General features: G+C 39.9%; 1 protein-coding gene across 1 annotated transcript in view; it reads left to right on the forward strand.

The window, feature by feature from the left end:
- Positions 1-18,484, forward strand: part of Lama2 (laminin subunit alpha 2) — a 639,722-nt gene that overhangs the window by 583,399 nt on the left and 37,839 nt on the right. The window contains exons 50-53 of the mRNA XM_023714262.1: positions 4,942-5,104; positions 5,832-5,976; positions 15,153-15,291; positions 17,417-17,428. Of these exons, the coding sequence (XP_023570030.1) occupies positions 4,942-5,104; positions 5,832-5,976; positions 15,153-15,291; positions 17,417-17,428 (459 nt within the window). The remainder of the gene's footprint in view (positions 1-4,941; positions 5,105-5,831; positions 5,977-15,152; positions 15,292-17,416; positions 17,429-18,484) is intronic.

The following is an 18,484-nucleotide window of genomic DNA, read 5'->3' on the forward strand; positions in this document are numbered from 1 at the left end:
CTTAATCACTTAGCATAAAATAGTTTCAGCACATTGAACTAAAACTATAAAATACAAATTAAATGCCTAGATGCTTAATGTGACATATATAACAATTCAAATGTAATAATTTTATACTTTTCAATTTCCAATTAAAGACACAAATACATTTTCAAAACCCAAATCCCTCCATTAATGTAGCACAATACACTTCACACTTTCTTCTCAATATTTCTAGAGTTTCAGGGAAAAAAGCAATTTGGATATAATTAGAATATCTAATTTAGAAATTTGCATTTATTCAATGATCAATAAGGGTTATAATCAACTCCCAACACTCTTTTATGGCTTATGTACTTATCAACATGGCATTAAGGATAATTTGAAAATCTGACCCACTTTAGATAGTTTCATCAATAATCTGTAAAATCTACTACAGAAGGTTATCCATACAATCCATTTAATACAACAAAAACCATGAGTTCCACATTAATATTCTGTTCTCATAAATAAGCATCAATTTTCCTTAAAGATTTCCTTGATACATTTTAAGTAAGATTTTCAAATGCCTATTGCCAGTAAGATATCTAAAGCACAGTTCAGTCAGCAGTACATATCATGCAAAGCTATACTGAGTCTGCAAATGTCATGCTCCTAACATACAGCTTATTATTCCAGTTAATAGAATTACAACAGTATTGCTGCATGTTCATAGTGTTTGTAGGTTGATTAAGATTCATGCTTACAGCTTCCTGGTACTACAACGAGTCCAACCCTATCCCAGGCACCAAGAAATGTATTATAAGGATGTGGTCAAAAGACAAACACTAAACTAGTTGAAATGCAAGGCATATATAAAAATCATTATATGGTACACAGGACACCATGACTATTCACACTGAGTTCAGGGCACCAAGCTCTGCTTTGTAGAGCTGTCATTTGAGAGGAGCTTTGACACTGAGCTAGAGTTCAATGAAAAGAAACAGCAGGTGGAATATGGCAGCGTTTAAGTCCTAGAGACCAAAGAACCAATGTAGGGAGGCTGGAGCGCAGGAAATGTGTCACATGGAGTTGGTGAATGGGAGGAGGGCTCCAACATGTTCTTCCCAACATGTTAATAAGTCGAACCTCCACGTAAGGCAGCTGAATGCCGAGTAAAACATTAAGCTGACACACCCAGCTCCAGAGCACTGTGCGTAAAGCGCAGCCCACATGCGGTGCCACTGCACGCACCTAGTGGCCTCCGCTTGCTTTGGAAGGGCTCCATCTTGGAAGTGCCCATGTCCCAGGGCTCCTCCATCCTTGAGCATGATTGTCACATCTCTGTCAGTCAGCACCATCTACCCTGTGCATGCGCCCTTGTCCTTACATTAGTTTCATCATCTCCTTTTAAGGTGAAGGTCGGTGTACTGAAATAATTGCATGGGCTGGGGAGATAACTCAGAGGTCTAAGTGGCTGCCTGGAAGGAAAGCACAAGGACCCAGGTTCGAGCCCCAGTACCACATGCTGTGCCAGCCCTGGAAACCTGGCATGGTGGTGCATGCCTATAATCCCAGTGGTGGGGAGGCTGAGAAAGGAGGATTGCTATGAGTCTGAGTTGTACAGTGAGACCTTGCACCAAGTAAATAAATGAATGAATAAATAAATAAATAAAGATAGAAAATAATTCCATATCTTAATTTCTAGTGTATCTTTCTGAGCTGTGAAAATATTTTGAATTGCATTGTTAGTGTCTTTGTGGGGGCCTGATTTTGTAAGCTTTAAGGACTCTACCCCAATACTATTTTCCTATAAGCCCAGCTTCCCATAAGATTAATTTCTGTAGAATTCTTGGTATTGTTTGGCTTTTATTTTCAGGAAAACATTCATTACACTTTAACATAAAAATCAGCTATTAAAGGTAAATAGCAAAAACTTATTTTACAGGAAAGGCTTTAAAGATGAGATTGAAAGAAGGAGACTGAGGAAATGGCAGAGAAGATGTTACAACGTCTCCTGGACATTGGCACTGGTCAAGTATCAATAAGTGCCACACTTGTTTTTATGCTTTAGAAGGATTAATCTCTTGGGGATATACAAAAATGTCTATTTCCTTTTCTTATATTTCCAAAAATCACATTAAGGTTAAACTACAAAAACATTTGCTATCAGTAAAATTTATTTAATGAACATTAAAATGATGAAATAATAGATTCTAAAACCCAATATATATGCAGTTTTATAATAAACAGGTTACATGTGGAAGAATAGGGCTATTCCAAAGTGCATGATTAATATTTTCCAACTTGACCTGACATTCAGATTCAAGAAAGAAACAAAAAGTAAGTTAAGGTGCTCTGCATTTTGTGGGGGGGTTGTATAGGGTTTCACTACATAGCTTAGATTCATAGTCATCCTTCTGTTTTCGTCCTTGCCAGTGCTGGGATCACAGGCATGCACCACCACACCAGGACTCGGTAACTGGCTCAGCACACCCGGTGGGGGCGGGGGGCGGCAGCAAGGCATGTGGTGCCGGGGATGGAACCCTGGTCTCTGTGCTTGCCTAAGCAGGTACTTAGTCCACTGAGCTATCTCATCGGCTCTGTTCTGCATTTATTTATTTATTTATTTATTTATTTATTTATTTATCAAGTGTATTTAGTACAGGTATAGAGGGTCTCACTACCTAGATCAGACTCATAGTGATTCTATGAGCGTAATTCCAAGTGCTAGGATTACAGGTAGCACCACTATGCCCAGTCTCAATCTGTCTCAGCATGCCCCAGGGGCAGGGCTGGCACAGCTCACTGGAATCAAACCCCGGTCCCTGCATCTGCCTAAGCAGGTGCTTTAGTCCACTGAGCTATCTGGCCGGCCCTTTGCTCATCACAAAAGAGTGTTCACCTTCGCTAGTATTTTAAAGCAAATAGGAAGGTTCCAATATAGTGGTGAAATATTACAATATCGCATCCCAAGAACTCCTACATTTGCCTATCCCCAGCTCACCAGTTTTGAGGCTCCACTTTCCTTTGTGGCTAGGATGAGCTAATGAATTAAGTGAAGACTAATGTACATCTGTGTGTTTGGCCACTCCCAGCATAAAACTTTCCCATAGATTTGTCTTTTGCTGGAATGAGAGAAAATCCCAAGTTCTCAGTGGAAGGGGCTTGGGGAATCATAGGTTGATTTAACCTTTCATCTCATGGTTGAGAAGCTCCGACATGAATTATTAAGTGACTTTTTACGTATTTAGTACAGGATCTACAGGGTCTCACTACGGAGCTCAGACTCATAGTGATCCTCCTGTTTTTAGCCTCCCAAGAGCTAGGATTACAGACGCTGTTAAGTGACTTTTCACAAAGCCTTCCTAAGGGTCCACCAGAGACTGCAATATACCTTCGCTATGATCTGTTCTTTTTACTATTGCACATAAAAAAATTCACAGATTAGGAGCAGAAGGATATGGACATATAAATGTCCTAAATTTCTTCTAAGAAAAATAAATACGTTTTGTTTTGATTCCTCCAGGTTATTCTCATATTCCATTATGAGGCTGTATTTTCCTGGTTATAACTTTCTAAATTCTAAGTAAGAATGAATTGAGCCAAAGGATTGAGGAATGATCAGTGGAGACCCCTCACCACCCTTCCTTGGGCTTGCACAGATTGCACGACAGGATTAATGGGAAATCCTCGCCAACTGAGAACTTCGAGGAATATCTCTTATGCAGATTCTCTGCAACATTATCTTATCTCAAATTCAATGCTCCAGAAATTAATCCATTTATTATGGTGATAAGAAAGTGTGGATGATGGGCAATTTAGTCGTTATTAATTATACTGCTGATAGACTGGTTTAGTTCCTGGGCCTTCCGGTTAGCATTTTTCCATGAATACTGAAAATGCATCTCTTATTATGTCCTCAGTCTTTTATTTGTCTCTTGTCCAGAGAGAAAGCCAACCGGATGAAAAGTTGTAATTGTTCTTCCTGCACAAGACCATTAGTTTTTCTATCCTATAAACTTCCTCATTAGCCATAATTTCATTAACAATATTCTAGGTTCCTGTCATTCTGTAAGAAAAACCATATTATGTCTAAATAGCTGCCTCTACTCTCAAGCTAGTACAACTCTCCAAATTCAGAGATTAAGTATATGCTAATATATAAATATTAAAAGTTTGAAAAATCCCTGCAATTGAGACTTATTTTGCAACAATGCCAAATAAAGATAGATATCCTATAGATACCCTCACATTTGAAATGTTTTCAAGTGTTGTATTCATGAGAATTATCTTAGATATTTAGTTATTCAACCAACATCGAATGATCCATATTCTCCATGAAGCACTGTTCAATATTGAAATCTCCTTCCTTCCACAAATGTTTAGTGGCTTCTATAAACCAAGAGTCAGGCTAGATGCTGAGTTTGTGCCTGGAGTAGAGAACAGACTCTAACTTTTTTATGATGTCCTAGAGCTTCTAGAATTCCCCGAGAATTGAAGGAGACAGATTTAAAATACACACACAGAACAGATACCTTTCATTGTCTGAATCTAATCTGTCGGATGACATGTTAGAGGCTGAATATACATATTAAGGGGCTACAGTGCATTACGATATGTATTATATATATGCACATGTGCACATATTGTGTGATAATGAAATCTATTTGCACAAATATCACTAAGACATACTTAACCACCACTAGGACTATCCACCAGGCATTTCTCTGAAACACAAAGCATTTGAAACACCAGTGATGTGGTTTTTGAACACCTAAGGAAAACCAAGTGAGAGATAATGGGTTTTGGTCTAATATGGTAGCAGTGGAGGTGGAGAGAAGCAGAGGATTGAAGCTATATTGGGGGTGGTTCCTGCCTACAGTAGCTTGCTACCCAGTCCCAGAGGATAGTTTGTTGCACTCAATAATAACACACATCATAGACCAAGCAGCCTAATTCATCTGAAATGTTTCTTTGCAGTCCTCAGGTGGAAGATAGCGAAGGGACTATCCAGTTTGATGGAGAAGGTTATGCACTGGTCAGTCGCCCCATTCGCTGGTACCCTAATATCTCTACTGTCATGTTCAAGTTCCGGACATTTTCATCAAGCGCTCTCCTGATGTACCTTGCTACACGAGACCTGGTAAAGATCACACACACGGCAGATCCTCTAGGACTGAGCATCCATTTGCATCTCTCTCTCTCTCTCTCTCTCTCTCTCTCTCTCTCTCTCTCTCTCTCTTTAGAATTTCAACACAATTTTTAGTTACTGGTAAAAGTTTCTACTATAAAAGGAAATCCAAACAAAGGAAATCTAGACTTGACTCATGGTAGCCAAAACTCCATGACGAGACAATACTTACGTATTTCCATTGATAAGTTTAATCACAGGTACAATTTAATCACTATTTATTCTCAGTGTAACTCCCCATATAGTCCTTTACCAAAAGCAGCCAGTAAAAATACTTCTGGTATAGAATTATGCAGCAACAGAAGTGTTTTTTGTTTGTTTGTTCGAGAAGGGGTACTAAATATTCTTCAGCCTCATGTCTTTCTAGACAATATCTCTTGCAAATTCTTTCATGGAACAAGTTATTGGTTTGCTTACGATGTGTCCAAGGAACCCATTTGGTACTACCATAATGAAAAAATATGTCCAGTTAATTTGGTCATGATCTTTTACACCATAATGTCACACCTGCAAAAATTCCAAAATAGTAATACCAATTCAGTTTCCCAGATGTTTATGTTACAGTGTAATGTGGTCGGTAAGTTGGCCATAAGGCCACAGAATGAGCCCCATAAAGGAGTGAACAGCCATAGATTTCTCCATCCATGTAATCACTGATATATTTTTGCTCTATTAATAGAAAGATTTCATGAGTGTAGAGCTCGCGGATGGGCGCATAAAAGTCAGCTATGATCTGGGTTCAGGAATGGCTTCCGTTGTCAGCAATCAAAACCATAATGATGGGAAATGGAAATCATTCACCCTGTCAAGAATACAGAAACAAGGTGAGTTTTTATAGTAATAAGGCAGCACGGACCTTAATCATACCATCCAAGGCTCCCAGGAACCTAATCAGGGGAACGACCTTGTCTGTAATTTTAGCTACTCTCAAGTTCTCTGAAAAATTGATACAGTCATTTCTTTGGCTTAGATTATAGGTGGTTTGCATTAGACAAGACTGATTGAAGAGCCAAATGGCTCTCTGTCATTTTCTTGGGAAACTGAGAGCTTAATTTGAAAGCATAAAACTGTCTTACAACTTGTAAAATTATATCCTGTAATAGGTTTGAAAAATGCTGTATGCTTTTCTTTCTTCCTATTTTGCCAAGATGTTTCCTTTAAAGCCACCCACAATAGGACCTATAAGGTATGCCCCTGCTACCAGTACTTTGCTTTTGAAAAATCTCAAAATTTTGTGTATTTTCAAGAAAATAGTTGATCAGTTATACTATGACATTTTATGGTTCTCATAGTTTTGAAAACATGTCCACAAGAATTATTTCATTGATGGTATAAACAAATATTTTGTTCTGTTGTTAGAGAAAAGAAAACATACACTCCAGCTTATACCTGTTCGTTGACATGGGTAAGATCTCACAAAAAAAAAAAAAAAACAGAGCACCAAGTCTGTGGGCTCTGAGCATGGTGCTGTTGTAGCTGGGTATCATTCCTCTATTCCTGTGTGCTGTGGCATTACTGATACCTACAGATGAAACTGGTATCATTGCTAGGATAAACAGACCTCACTAATGTTGAGGATACTAAAGTGACATTTCATGAAAATTTAGCTTTGCCTTCACACCATTTTCCACTCCTGCATTTAAAAAACATGAGTCAAGCAGCTACTAAGTAGGGCCAAGGACCCAGTGAGGGGCAAGACAAGATACTGCCTTCGAGGAACCTGCAATCTTGTGGCGATGGAGGACAGAGCTGAGTGCAGGAAGAGCTGTGCAGTCTGGGCTCAGAAGAGAGACCTGTAAGTCCGAAGGAGAGGCAAGCTCTGAGCTCCTGATGCACAAGCAGGCAGAGAAGGGTTAGCTGGGCGAGACGCATATGAAGACCTCATGGGGCCAACAGGCTGGAAACCCGGAGCTGTCAGCCAACAGGGTACATCATTTCCAATCACATCTTCTTAGAACATGCAACCCTTGGGGAAAATGCTCAGCAGAAGTAAACCTAACTCTAGGCTTCTATAAATTGCAGAGCCTCCCCTGTGTCTGCTGCTCCCGGGTAGGAGGCACATGCACCTATTACAAGCTCTGTGTAGTTCAGGAAAAGATGGTCTAACTTGCTTAACCCAGCATTTCCCACACATCCGTCATCCAGAAATCTTCCCAGCCCCTCAGTACTACTATCATCCTCCAGAACACACTGTGAGAAACACAAGGGCCTCCACTGGCTTTCTGAATGGTTGTTGGTGGAAAGTCGTCAGATGAGCTTGAGATAACAGCAAAGCCCTGGCAGCTCATCAAAGGAGGTTGGGTACAGGGAACGAGGAGAGTCTTCAGCGGATGACATCATCAGATGTATATTTTAAAAAGAAGCTTTTGTACTAGCTTGGAGTGTAGGTTTAAGATACTCGGGAATCAGCACCAGCAGTAAATTGGTAAGCAGCAAGGGAAATGGAAATAAGTTAATAATCATGAGGAGGTTAGGAAATAATGGAGGTGAAAGATAGTGAGCATCTTAATGCTGAAAAGCTTGGTGGTATACTTGATACAGAGGCTGAGTATATAAAAGAGGTCTTGAATCATTCTTCTCTTTTCTTGGATAATATGATTATGTTGATAATATTCAAGAGCCTATTAAATAAAAGGAAAGATAATGGGTTTTTCTATAAAAGACACTGAGTGTTATTTCATACATGTTGTATTCAAGGTACATTTAGTACCTGTAGCAGCCTAGGGAAGACCGGTATAATTAGCTCTGTTTATTAGAGGATCACGCAGTTCTAGGAGAAAGATAAATAACTAGGAATCAGTCATCTTCTCCACAGTAGCATCCAAACAGCGTTTAGGAAACCAAGCAGTCGTGTCTGGGATAAAATGACCCAAAGCCATGCACCACTCAAATATTAAAACAGTAAGGTGAAGGAAGCGTCCATCAAGGAGACTATAAAACACAATCAGAGAAAGCAGAAAGAATTATGTAAGAAAGCCTGATGTTACAGAAACAAGCTTCTAAAGTAATCAAGTTTAACTTTTATGTGGTAGAGAATGCTCGCAGAAGATGGGAAGAAAGAAGTCCTCAGTTTTGGAAATGTAGGGATCCCTGGAGGTTTTGGCAGGAACAGACACAGGGAGAGCCCATTGCAAAGCATCATGGTGCAAAGCACTGTGTGAAAACAGATGCTGTGCGTGTAGAACAACTCCACAGGAAATTTTCCTCTAAAATCAGGAATAAATGAAAGGGCAGCAAAAATGAAAGGGGATGCAGTGGTGGCGTATAAGGATCATAATGTAAGAATATGTTGGTTATCTCCATCAGCTCTTAGGACATAGTAAATGCTGAGTGTTTGTTGAGGGGATTAGTGATTTTGATCATGTTTTCATGCTGTGGAGAATAGTCTAGTAAAGAGGAAACAATAAGAAATATAAAAGCAAAGATTCATGGGTACTATAATCCAGGACCTTAGAAAGTATGCTCCCAGGCAAGAGAGAGTGCTTAGTCTGAGAGAGAAAAAGAAATCCTTTTTACCCACAAGAGGATGAGGAAAGGGGGACAAGTAAAGGCAAAGATAAAATTGTAGACATGGAATAAGATTTTGAGATAATTTTCTCCAGAGACCCCACATTTTTACTGAAAGCATATGATAAGCATTTTATGGATAAGCATTTTATATGAAAGCATAAATAGTAGCAGGGAAGAGATAGTCAAATAACAGAATTAAAGAAAGTTGAAAAGATGGATACACTTGTTCAAAAGACAAAATAGAGAAATTACTGGGTTATGTAGGGTGGTGCTGCAGACTCTAAATAAAGTATTGCATTGAAAACAATCCACAGTCTAAAACATGGAGATAGAATGGCTCAACCAGATAAGAGAATGATTTCCATAGAGGACAATGTAGTTCCTACAAACAGCATGACATCTAGACTTTTTGATTCTGTCTATTGAAACTATAATCCAATGGTCCATGGACCTAAACAGTGTGAAGTCAAGGTCAAGGTACAGTGCTGGCTAAACCTGAAAAGACTCAACTCCCATGATCCTCCAACTCAGAAGGCTCTTCTCCCGGTTGGTAGAATTTTCCAGATTTTCACTAGACCCACACTGCTATTACAATGGAATTCAGAAGTTGGAAGCCCAGTCATTGTCTTCCACTTCATCTTAACCTGGTCTCACCCCTTAGACATAGTTATCTGGTAGCTTCTCTTGACAAGTGTCCTCTTGAGACTTGGGACTGAGTCTAGGCCACTGCCTTATGCAGTCGTGAACATTTCTACCCAGTGTGCAGAGCAATCATCTTCCCTTTTATTTAAGATTTAATTCTATGAAATATCTCGAAATCTCCTTTTGTGTGCTGTCATAGTATCACCATCGTTTTAAGTCATATTAATCCTATGAGATTCAGTAATTCAGAAATTTGATTTTCAGATTATATTGTGAACTTTGTTTTTTTGTTCGTTTTGCGAAACTGGGGATTGAACTCAGGCCCTTGCGCTTACAAGAGAAGTGCTTATTCTACTGAGCCATCTCCCCAGCCCTTATATTGGGAACTTTGACCTTCTCCTATCTGTATCTGTTTCCCTTTCTGTCATCTCTGACATCTCACCATCAACTTTGCAAATCAAATAAGTGAGATTTGGCCAGGGATATAGCTCAGTAGCGGGGCACTCACATGGCAAGCTTGAAGTCCTGAGTTCAATTCCTGTTTCCAAAAGAAAAACTAAAAAGATCAAATAAGTGAGACTTTTATTATAATAACTATAGCTATCTCATTTTCTGTATGCATTCTCACATATACCTTATATAGTCACTGAAGCTTTTCAGGTATTTTATTATTCCAGCAGGATAATTAACATGAGCTTGATTTTCAATTAGAAATAAAAGCATTGAAACCATACAAGAAATAAAGCAATGGTTATAAGCAAACAGTTTAAAAAGAAAAACAAATATGGATTTCTTATACATAGATGAGAAATCCAGTATTGATGGACTACAAGAATATGGTCGTTTACTTGTCACAGCACTATTAAGTGATCACAATTAAACACTGAAATAAGAGTTACAATTGATTCCACATTAGGAAAATAGAAAATAAATCCAAAATGTGTTATCACAGCACAGCTATTTAAATATCTAAAGTTTAAAAGACTCATCATACCCAGTGTTGGCAAAAGAGCAGAAAAACTGTAAGACTCTTGCTGAAAGTGTAAAATGACAGATTTATGTTACTCTAGATGTACATGCCATCTGAACCAGCTGCTCCACTCTAGACATTCACCTAAAATGCAGAGAAGTTAACATATGTGCAAAGACATGAATGAAGTATGCATACCACCTTCATTTCCGCTATTCAAAAACCCAAAGCAACTCAGAAATCTCTGAATAGGTAAATGTTGCAGACAGTAGTTTATCCGTACAATGAAATACTACTTGGTCACAAAAAGGAAAAGAAAAAAAGCTACTATATATGTGAAAATAGATGAGTATCAAAATAATTTCTGAATGAGTTAATGGAGACAAAGCAGAATACATTTATATAAAATAATATACACAATACAAATGTATTGTAATGTGCAGTTATAGAAATCAAATAGAGGCTACTTGTGGGCAGGGAAGGTTAGGAAAGAAGGATTACAAAGAAGCTTAAAGAAACTTTTAGGGTCATTGGAATGAATCTTCATTTCCTTTATTGTGCTGATGAGTGCATAGGTGTATATGTTTTATTTTGGTTTGGTTTGTGTTGGTTTGGTTTTGGTACCAGGAATCGAACTTAGAACCTTGCACTTGCCAGGCAAGTGCTGTGCTGCTGAGCTGTGTATCGCTGGACTCACAGGAATATATGTATTCCAAATCTTGTTAAGCTATAAAAGCAAAATATAGTATATCAATTTCATGTTACTAAAACTTTTAAAAACAGCGTAGGGATTTGAGGTATTTTTAAAAATCCCCAAGGTTACTGACTAGTTAAATCTGAACAATGAAAATGATTTTGTAGATTAGGAAAGCAGGTAAGGGCTGCCACCACAGGAAGTAAATTGTACAAGCCACTGAGGTTGCACACACCCGCAATCCTGAGACCCAGGAGGCTGAGACAGGACAATTTCCAGTTCCATTCCTGTCTAGCCAATTTAGTGACTTAGATCCTATCTCAAAAAGCAAGAGGAAATAAAAGGACCAGTCTTGCAGCTCAGTGTGAAAGCCCTCGAATCAAGGCCTAACACTGCGAAAAAATTAAGTAAAACAGATTTGAGGGTAGAATGATCATGATTTCAATTTGGAACGTGTGTTGTCCTGAAAGAAAATACGAATAATAGTATTTTGCTGTTTATCATGGATTTTTAAGTAGAAAATAAAGTTGGGTCAAGGGGGTCAGAGCAGTGAGGAGAGGCGGGGAGATGGCGCCAGAGGACTTCAGCAGGACTGAGGAGTGGTAGGAACTGAGGTGGGGCTCCGGCGGGGTGTGTGGTGGTAGGAACTGAAGCGGGGCTCCCGCGGGGTGCATTATTACTTCCTTTAGAGTTTGTATTAGCTGTTTTAAATTAATTATTCCCAACTACTTTGAAAAACCACAGCCTCTTGCAGATCAAAAACGTTCCTCGGGATTGGCTTCCCTGCCTTCCTGGAGAGTCAGGTCGTGGAACGCAGGCGCTCGCAAGGGTGTGCCGGCCCCAGGCCATCCGCGTGCTAGTAACTACAGGTGTGTCGCACCCCCAAGGGCACTGATGCAGAAACACAGTCAAGAAGACAGAGAAGAAAAGAATTCCCAAATTAAAAGCAAGCAAGTGATAACAACCCAGCATTGTTAAGGCCCTACTCTATTGCATAAAACCTTTATTTCTCTGCTTACAATAAAATGATGGCTGAACTCAACTTTTGAAATTTTGTGTTAATAGCTTATTTTCCCATTTTGTAAGGAAAATAAATAGAACAAGAAATAAAGTGACTGTTAGCATTTCCCAGCATCTCCCTGCAGAGCCCTCCTTGCTGCTGTCACTCAGGAGGTGGAGGAAAGCTGTCCCTTGACGTTAGTACCAATTTGCCAGCCCACCTCTCCCTATCAGGGTTAACTTTTTGGCCAGTGACTTTCAATTGAATTGTGCAACTGCTCTTTAATCAATTTTCTTAGAATGATTTCTAAAAATGCATAGATTCACAGCCGCAAGAAGGAAGACTAGCGGCAGTCACTGGCTTGCCAGTGATAGAGCAGAATCTCATTTCATGGAGAGCATTAAAATATCCACCAAGTCTGCAAAAAGAGACGATTTCCATGTTCCAGTCAGGAGCACCATATGAAAACTTCTTTGTTATCTGGATAACAAGGAATATGTGTGAAGAAGTCTTGGAAACAGTTTTGTGTATCTAACCACCAGGCCACTCAAAGGGATATTAATATACAAAACTAATTATAGGTATGAAAGTAGTTACACTTGTGAGCTGCGAAATGAAAGTTTATACAGGTAATTAAATTTTGAAATCTTAATTTATTATATCACTCTGAATGGGAAAATTATTCTTTTTGCATATGTTTATTGTTTGCTTTTAAAAAAATCTGTTTTGAGAGCCAGCAAGGTACCTCAGTGTTCTGAAGCACCTGCTTAGGCAAGTGCAGGGACTGTGGTTTGATCCCCAGAACCGCATGCTGCGCCAGCCCTGTCCCCTGGGTGCTCTGAACTGGCCACTGAGACCAGGAGTAGTGGTGCACGCCTGTAATCCCAGCACTGGGGAGGCTGAAAACAGGAGGATTACCATGAGTCTGAGCTGCTGCAAAGTGAGATCCTGGGCCAAATATGTTTTAAAAAAAAGTCTGAGACACTAATAGTTTTGGTATTTGATTTTGGACATTTATGTGACACCGGTGTTTGACGTTACCACCCATTCTTTTGAATGGTAATAGGATGAAGTAGGGTGGGATTTTGCAACTTAACATTTCTCTGTGTTTGTCAAAGAAAAATAATTCCGAAAGGTAATGAGTTGAGAGAAAAGAATAATCTGTGGTCAGACAAATCTGAACACAGCTCTTGCTCCACTTAGCTCTTGTAGAATCGCACGGCAGCAAGTCACCCAGTTGAGGAGGCCGTAAAGCTAAGACTTGTGTTGCACCCAGTATTTGTCATATTTACTTGAACCATGAACATCTGTGAAACTAGGACTCCCAAAAATGAACACTTAGAAATCTCGGTATAAGGCACTGATTCAGATGCCTAGTTTTGAAGTCCAGGATAATTTACATCTTTTTTAAAAGAGGATAAAAAAAAAAAGATACAGAATTTTAAAACAAGATGATAGGAAATTAGTAATGGTGATTATATTGCATATAAAGCAGTTGCTCGGATTACCAGATGTAGGCATGTAAGATCGATCAAACAGTACTAACACTAACTGTTCCTTTCAATGAACTAATAGAAATTAGTAGTACCATTACCTTAGCTAATATATGTTCTTCCTTTCTTTGCTAATTTCCCCACCCCAGTTGTTCTTTCCTTTATGAGCAGTTTCTTTCCCTTTCACTCTATTTACTACAGTTTCTGGATCTTATTTACTCTTTCAGTTTCTTATGCTAGGGAGACAGTAGGATGTCTACACACGCAAGCTGGATTTATTTCACTTTTAAGTATTCACGTCTTGTATCAAGCAAAGATGGAGACTAGCTCTATTGTGTTAATGAACTGGTATCCTTATATAAATAAAAAATCCATAACATATGAAATAGTTTGAGTCTATTTAGATATCATGGTGAGAAAACGTGTAAGTCACAAAGAGTTTATTTTGACCCTTAAAATGAAGGAGGTCCACGGATGACATAAAGCATTCATTCACACCTGCTCTAATGCAGAGAAGTGACCTTCCTCTTTCCTTTTAGAGTTTTGTTTCTAAATCCTTATCTTCATCATAGCCGGCCAGATAGCTCAGCAGACTAAAGCACCTGCTTGGGCAGAGCGCAGTGGCCAGGACGCGACCCCTGGTGTGCTGTGCCGGCCCCGCCCCCGGGGCACGCTGAGAGGGCGAGTGAGCCTGGGTGTGGTGGTGCGCTCCTGTAATCCCAGTGCTCAGGAAGCTGAAGTCAGGAGAATCACTGCGAGCCTGATCTGTGTAGTGAGAGCCTGTGGACCCTGGAGACCCTGTCCTAAATTCATCTAAAAAACCCAAAAAAGCAAAGGAAAATTATGGAAATGCTTAATGAATGCTTAGTGTTAATCTTTTCAGTCTTCTTTTTTTTTCTCTCTCTTCTTAATTTCTTATAATTTTTTCTCTTTATTTCTTTCCTCTTCCAATTTTGCATGCGTATATGTAATAAGCTGAACAACTAATCTAAAGAGAACACTGAAATACAACAAATACTGTAAAATTCATATTATTGTGTTTAGCAAAACTCTATCATTCATAATTTATTGTTTTAATACTATCTTGTACTCTGTACTCTCTGTAAAAATTTTTTAAAAAAGAACTTTTTAAAAAATATCTTGAGAGCACCAAGGGCAGAGCCCTAAAGCCCGAGGACCGTGGCCACCTCCCAACGCCTCGCTCTCAGGACCCCACTGTTCCGCAGAACCACACCCACATTCAACCGTAATGCATGAGGGAGAAACACTTTACACCTGAGCCTAACGCTGTAGTCCTTTGGATACTGGCATTTACAGAAAGACCCATGAAGTCAACATATTTCTAATTAATTCCCAATTCGCTACACAGTCTAATATTTAAACGATAATTTCTGCCTGCTTGCCTACATTATGGAAAACTGGACTTGAGTCCATCCAGTTGTCATTAGTTTGCCTTCATTATGTTCTAATCATTATTTCTCTACCGTCCTCTGTGGGTAGTTCAACAGTGTGTCTTATGGGTGCCATTGTTTCTGCAATCATGAGACAGTTAAATACAGCATAAGTGCTTCTGAAAGTTGGGGTTAACTTATTAATGAAGCTATATTTACCTTGAAGTATCAGCAACAATGTAGGCATGGTTGATTTTGCTCAAATTAAACATTAGTATTTTTTTTTTATCTCCTTTACAGCCAACATATCAATTGTAGATACTGATACTAACCAGGAAGAGAACATAGCAACTTCATCTTCTGGAAACAACTTTGGTCTTGATTTGAAAGCTGATGACAAAATATATTTTGGTGGTCTGCCAACCCTGAGGAACTTAAGGTAACTTGGCATGGATTTAAAGCTAAGAATCAGGGTTTAATTAAATGGTCGTTATGCTCAATAGCATTCTGAAGCTTGATTACTATTGGAATGTCATCCGACCTTTTGCTGCAGAAAAGTCTAATTAAAAAAATAAAAAATCACGTTGTACCTCAGAACACCACCAATATTTAGGAACCAAAGGATGAGCCTGACATCTTTGTTGAAGAGATGGATTGGAATCACTATGAATCACTATTTCCCACACAGGCACCTGCTGAAAAGAATTATGAAAGTAATTAAAGGTGGAAGCTGGAGTCGAATGTGGGTCTTGTAATTGCTGCTCCCCCCGCAATGCACTGGAGATAATGGCACTCTGACATTGCTCAGTTCTGAGAATTAGTCAGTGTTCCAGGGTACTGTGACTATCACCTGCTAAGCATTAGCATCCTAATGGCATATCGGAGCATCCCCACATGTCAAATACTAGAGCTATATTCACTATTCTCCTGCCCATGCCAACATATTTTCTTGCATTCACATATGCTTTGTGGCTTGCAGAATGGGCAGACATGATTAGCTCCTGGTTCAGTTAGTGCACCAAATAAATAACAATGTAGATCACAAAATATCTCATTTGGCAGCATTTACTGCTTATCATAAAACATCAGATATTTTGCAACCTGTACAGAAAATGGTACTCAATAAATGTTCATTGAATTTGATCAGAATGGGATAAGTTGATTTGGTCAAACTGTATGAGATTTACTAGAAAGAGAGTGTCATGTTTTAAATTTTTTGTTTTGCTTAGTTTGGTGATTTTTAATGTGCATCAGTTCCTATTTACATATTTGTATGCTAAAAAGACAGGTTACATTTGGCAGAAGTGTCAGAATATTGAAGTTGGAAAGTCTGATGGCCAGATTGTTCCTCTGCCTTCCAAAGGTGCCAGTTGATAAGCATGGTGGTGCTCACCATGCACAGGTCTCCATGAAAGGGCGTGTTCCTCTGTGCTAAGGTTGCAAATTCAGGGCATCGGGCCAGGAAAATCACTGCAGAGCAAAGCATTTGAGCAGTGATTTATCATAGTTGCTACCTGGAAATCAACCTATTAAACAGGCATTCAACGCATGTTTATGGCTGTCCACCATGTCCGAGGCACTGTACCAAATACTGAGGAATCTAGGAATTCTTCAAATGTAAGAGTTTTTTTGCAAAGTCATTAACTATATTCTAATAAATATTAGATATAGTATAAAATAAGACTATCTGAAACTGACTCACTTATTGTGATGATTTTAACTATCATAGTGATTTTTAGACACTGTCTCTAGGCAGGTACATGTTAACTCACTGGAGAAAGGCTTGTGTCTTGGCTGTCTTGGGGATGATCTAAGTAATGAGTCTATCATTAGCATGTTTCCTTTTTCCTGCATTTAGGGCAAGGCCTACAGAGTCTACAGGGTCTCACTATATAGATCGGGCTCATAGTGATTCTCCTGTTTACAGCCTCCCAAATGCTGGGATTACAGGCCCAGCCACCATGACCAGTCTCAATTGCCATCTCAGTGCACTCTGAGGGCAGGGCCGGCACAGCACGTGAGGGATCGAACCCTGGCAGCTACACTCTGCCTAAGCAGGCCCTTTAGTCCACTGAGCTATCAGCCCAGCCCCAATCATTAGCATGTTTTTACCATCTCCATATAGCATTTTGTAATGATAATATTGCTAAAACGTGACATATTATTTCAAAATAAAAGATATATATTTGTGACTGAGAAGTGAACCAAATTATTTTGCGTACAGGTTCAATATGATCAAGCACAAATGCTGTGGTCAATAACTTATGTTTATTCATGTTGGTAAGCTCAAGAAGCGATACTCCCGAGCACAGACGCACACTGGTGCATTCTCCCATACAGCTGATACAAGGAAGTGCTCTAAGTTCACACTCCAAAAGAAAAAGCGTGAGGATTTCTAATTTCACTTCACTCCGAGGCGTATGTCTGTTCTGACAGCATTTTCCATTCTTCTCCTGTGAGATATTTAGAAGGCTTGCAGTGACAGCTTACTGTTGTGCTAAATGAATATGCAATTACAAGTAAACTGTCTTTTTCTCTCCCCCCTTCTCTCCTCTTTGACTTAGTATGAAAGCCAGGTAAAGTTTCAATTTATGCATGCCTTCTTGCAGTGCATGGGTGGGGGACACAAGGGCTGCTTCTGGAAAGCAGCAGTGCAGACAAAGCAACACCACCGCAGCTTTGCTAAGGGTAGAAGTCGGGAGTGAATAAAGCGCTCCCAGACCCTTCCCGCTCCACCCTTCTCTCACAAAGAGGCTGCTGCTGGCCTGCGATCAACTGTAAGGCAGCAGGAGCAGTCTCGCCCACAGTGTAGTTGTGCCGCTCACTTGTTGAAACACTTGCACACAGCGCCCCCTGGCGACCAGCAGCACACACAACTTCCTTCTGAGACCTAGGAAGAGAACAGAAGTCTCTCGGGTTGAACTCCAGCCTCCTGCTTCCCCAGCACCACGCTGTCTGCTGAGCGCTCCACCTGCGCTCCCAGATGCTTCTCGCTGCCTCTTTGCTTCTGCGGGGCTGAAAACATACAACGTGTGTGTGGCCTGTGCGCCTCTTGTCAACGCTCCTTATTTATTACCACTATTGTTTAGAGTTAGCTACGGAGCCAGAAGAAAAGAGTTTCTGGAAGCACGAATGAACAGGGAAGAAATCTGTGGAGGGTCCTCCCAGCGACTCGGGAGCATTTTAATTCGTAGAAGAATTAGCCGCCTCTCTAAATGTCAGGTCAGACCCCCAAGAAGGGCAGGATTTGCACTCTGAAGCCCGGGGCTTCCCATTCCAAAGCCTCACTGCGCCAGATTTCTGGAAAGGAGAAAATGAGCACAAGAATGAGTCAAGAAATGTTTAAACCTGAAGTGCACCGTTTTAATACCAGAAACTAGACAATAGGAAAACTATTTTCCAGTTGTTTTAGCACAACCTTGTTAGGAGGCTGCTTGGGCTATATTTGCTAAGATGGCTAAAAGACCAAGGCTTCCCATGGGAAGATGGGCGAGTGGGCCTCTGGGACAGCGCTGAGGCGCTTTACACGTCTTCCTGTGCATGGTGACCTCAGAGAGCAGAGGCCACGGCTATCAGGAAGAATTTTCTCACTGTTGCCGTTACTCACCTCTTGCGATTTTCATGACATTGAG

The sequence above is a fragment of the Octodon degus genome, unplaced genomic scaffold (genome assembly GCF_000260255.1).
Source record: "Octodon degus isolate 3935 unplaced genomic scaffold, OctDeg1.0 scaffold00034, whole genome shotgun sequence".
NCBI classification, from domain to species: domain Eukaryota; kingdom Metazoa; phylum Chordata; class Mammalia; order Rodentia; family Octodontidae; genus Octodon; species Octodon degus.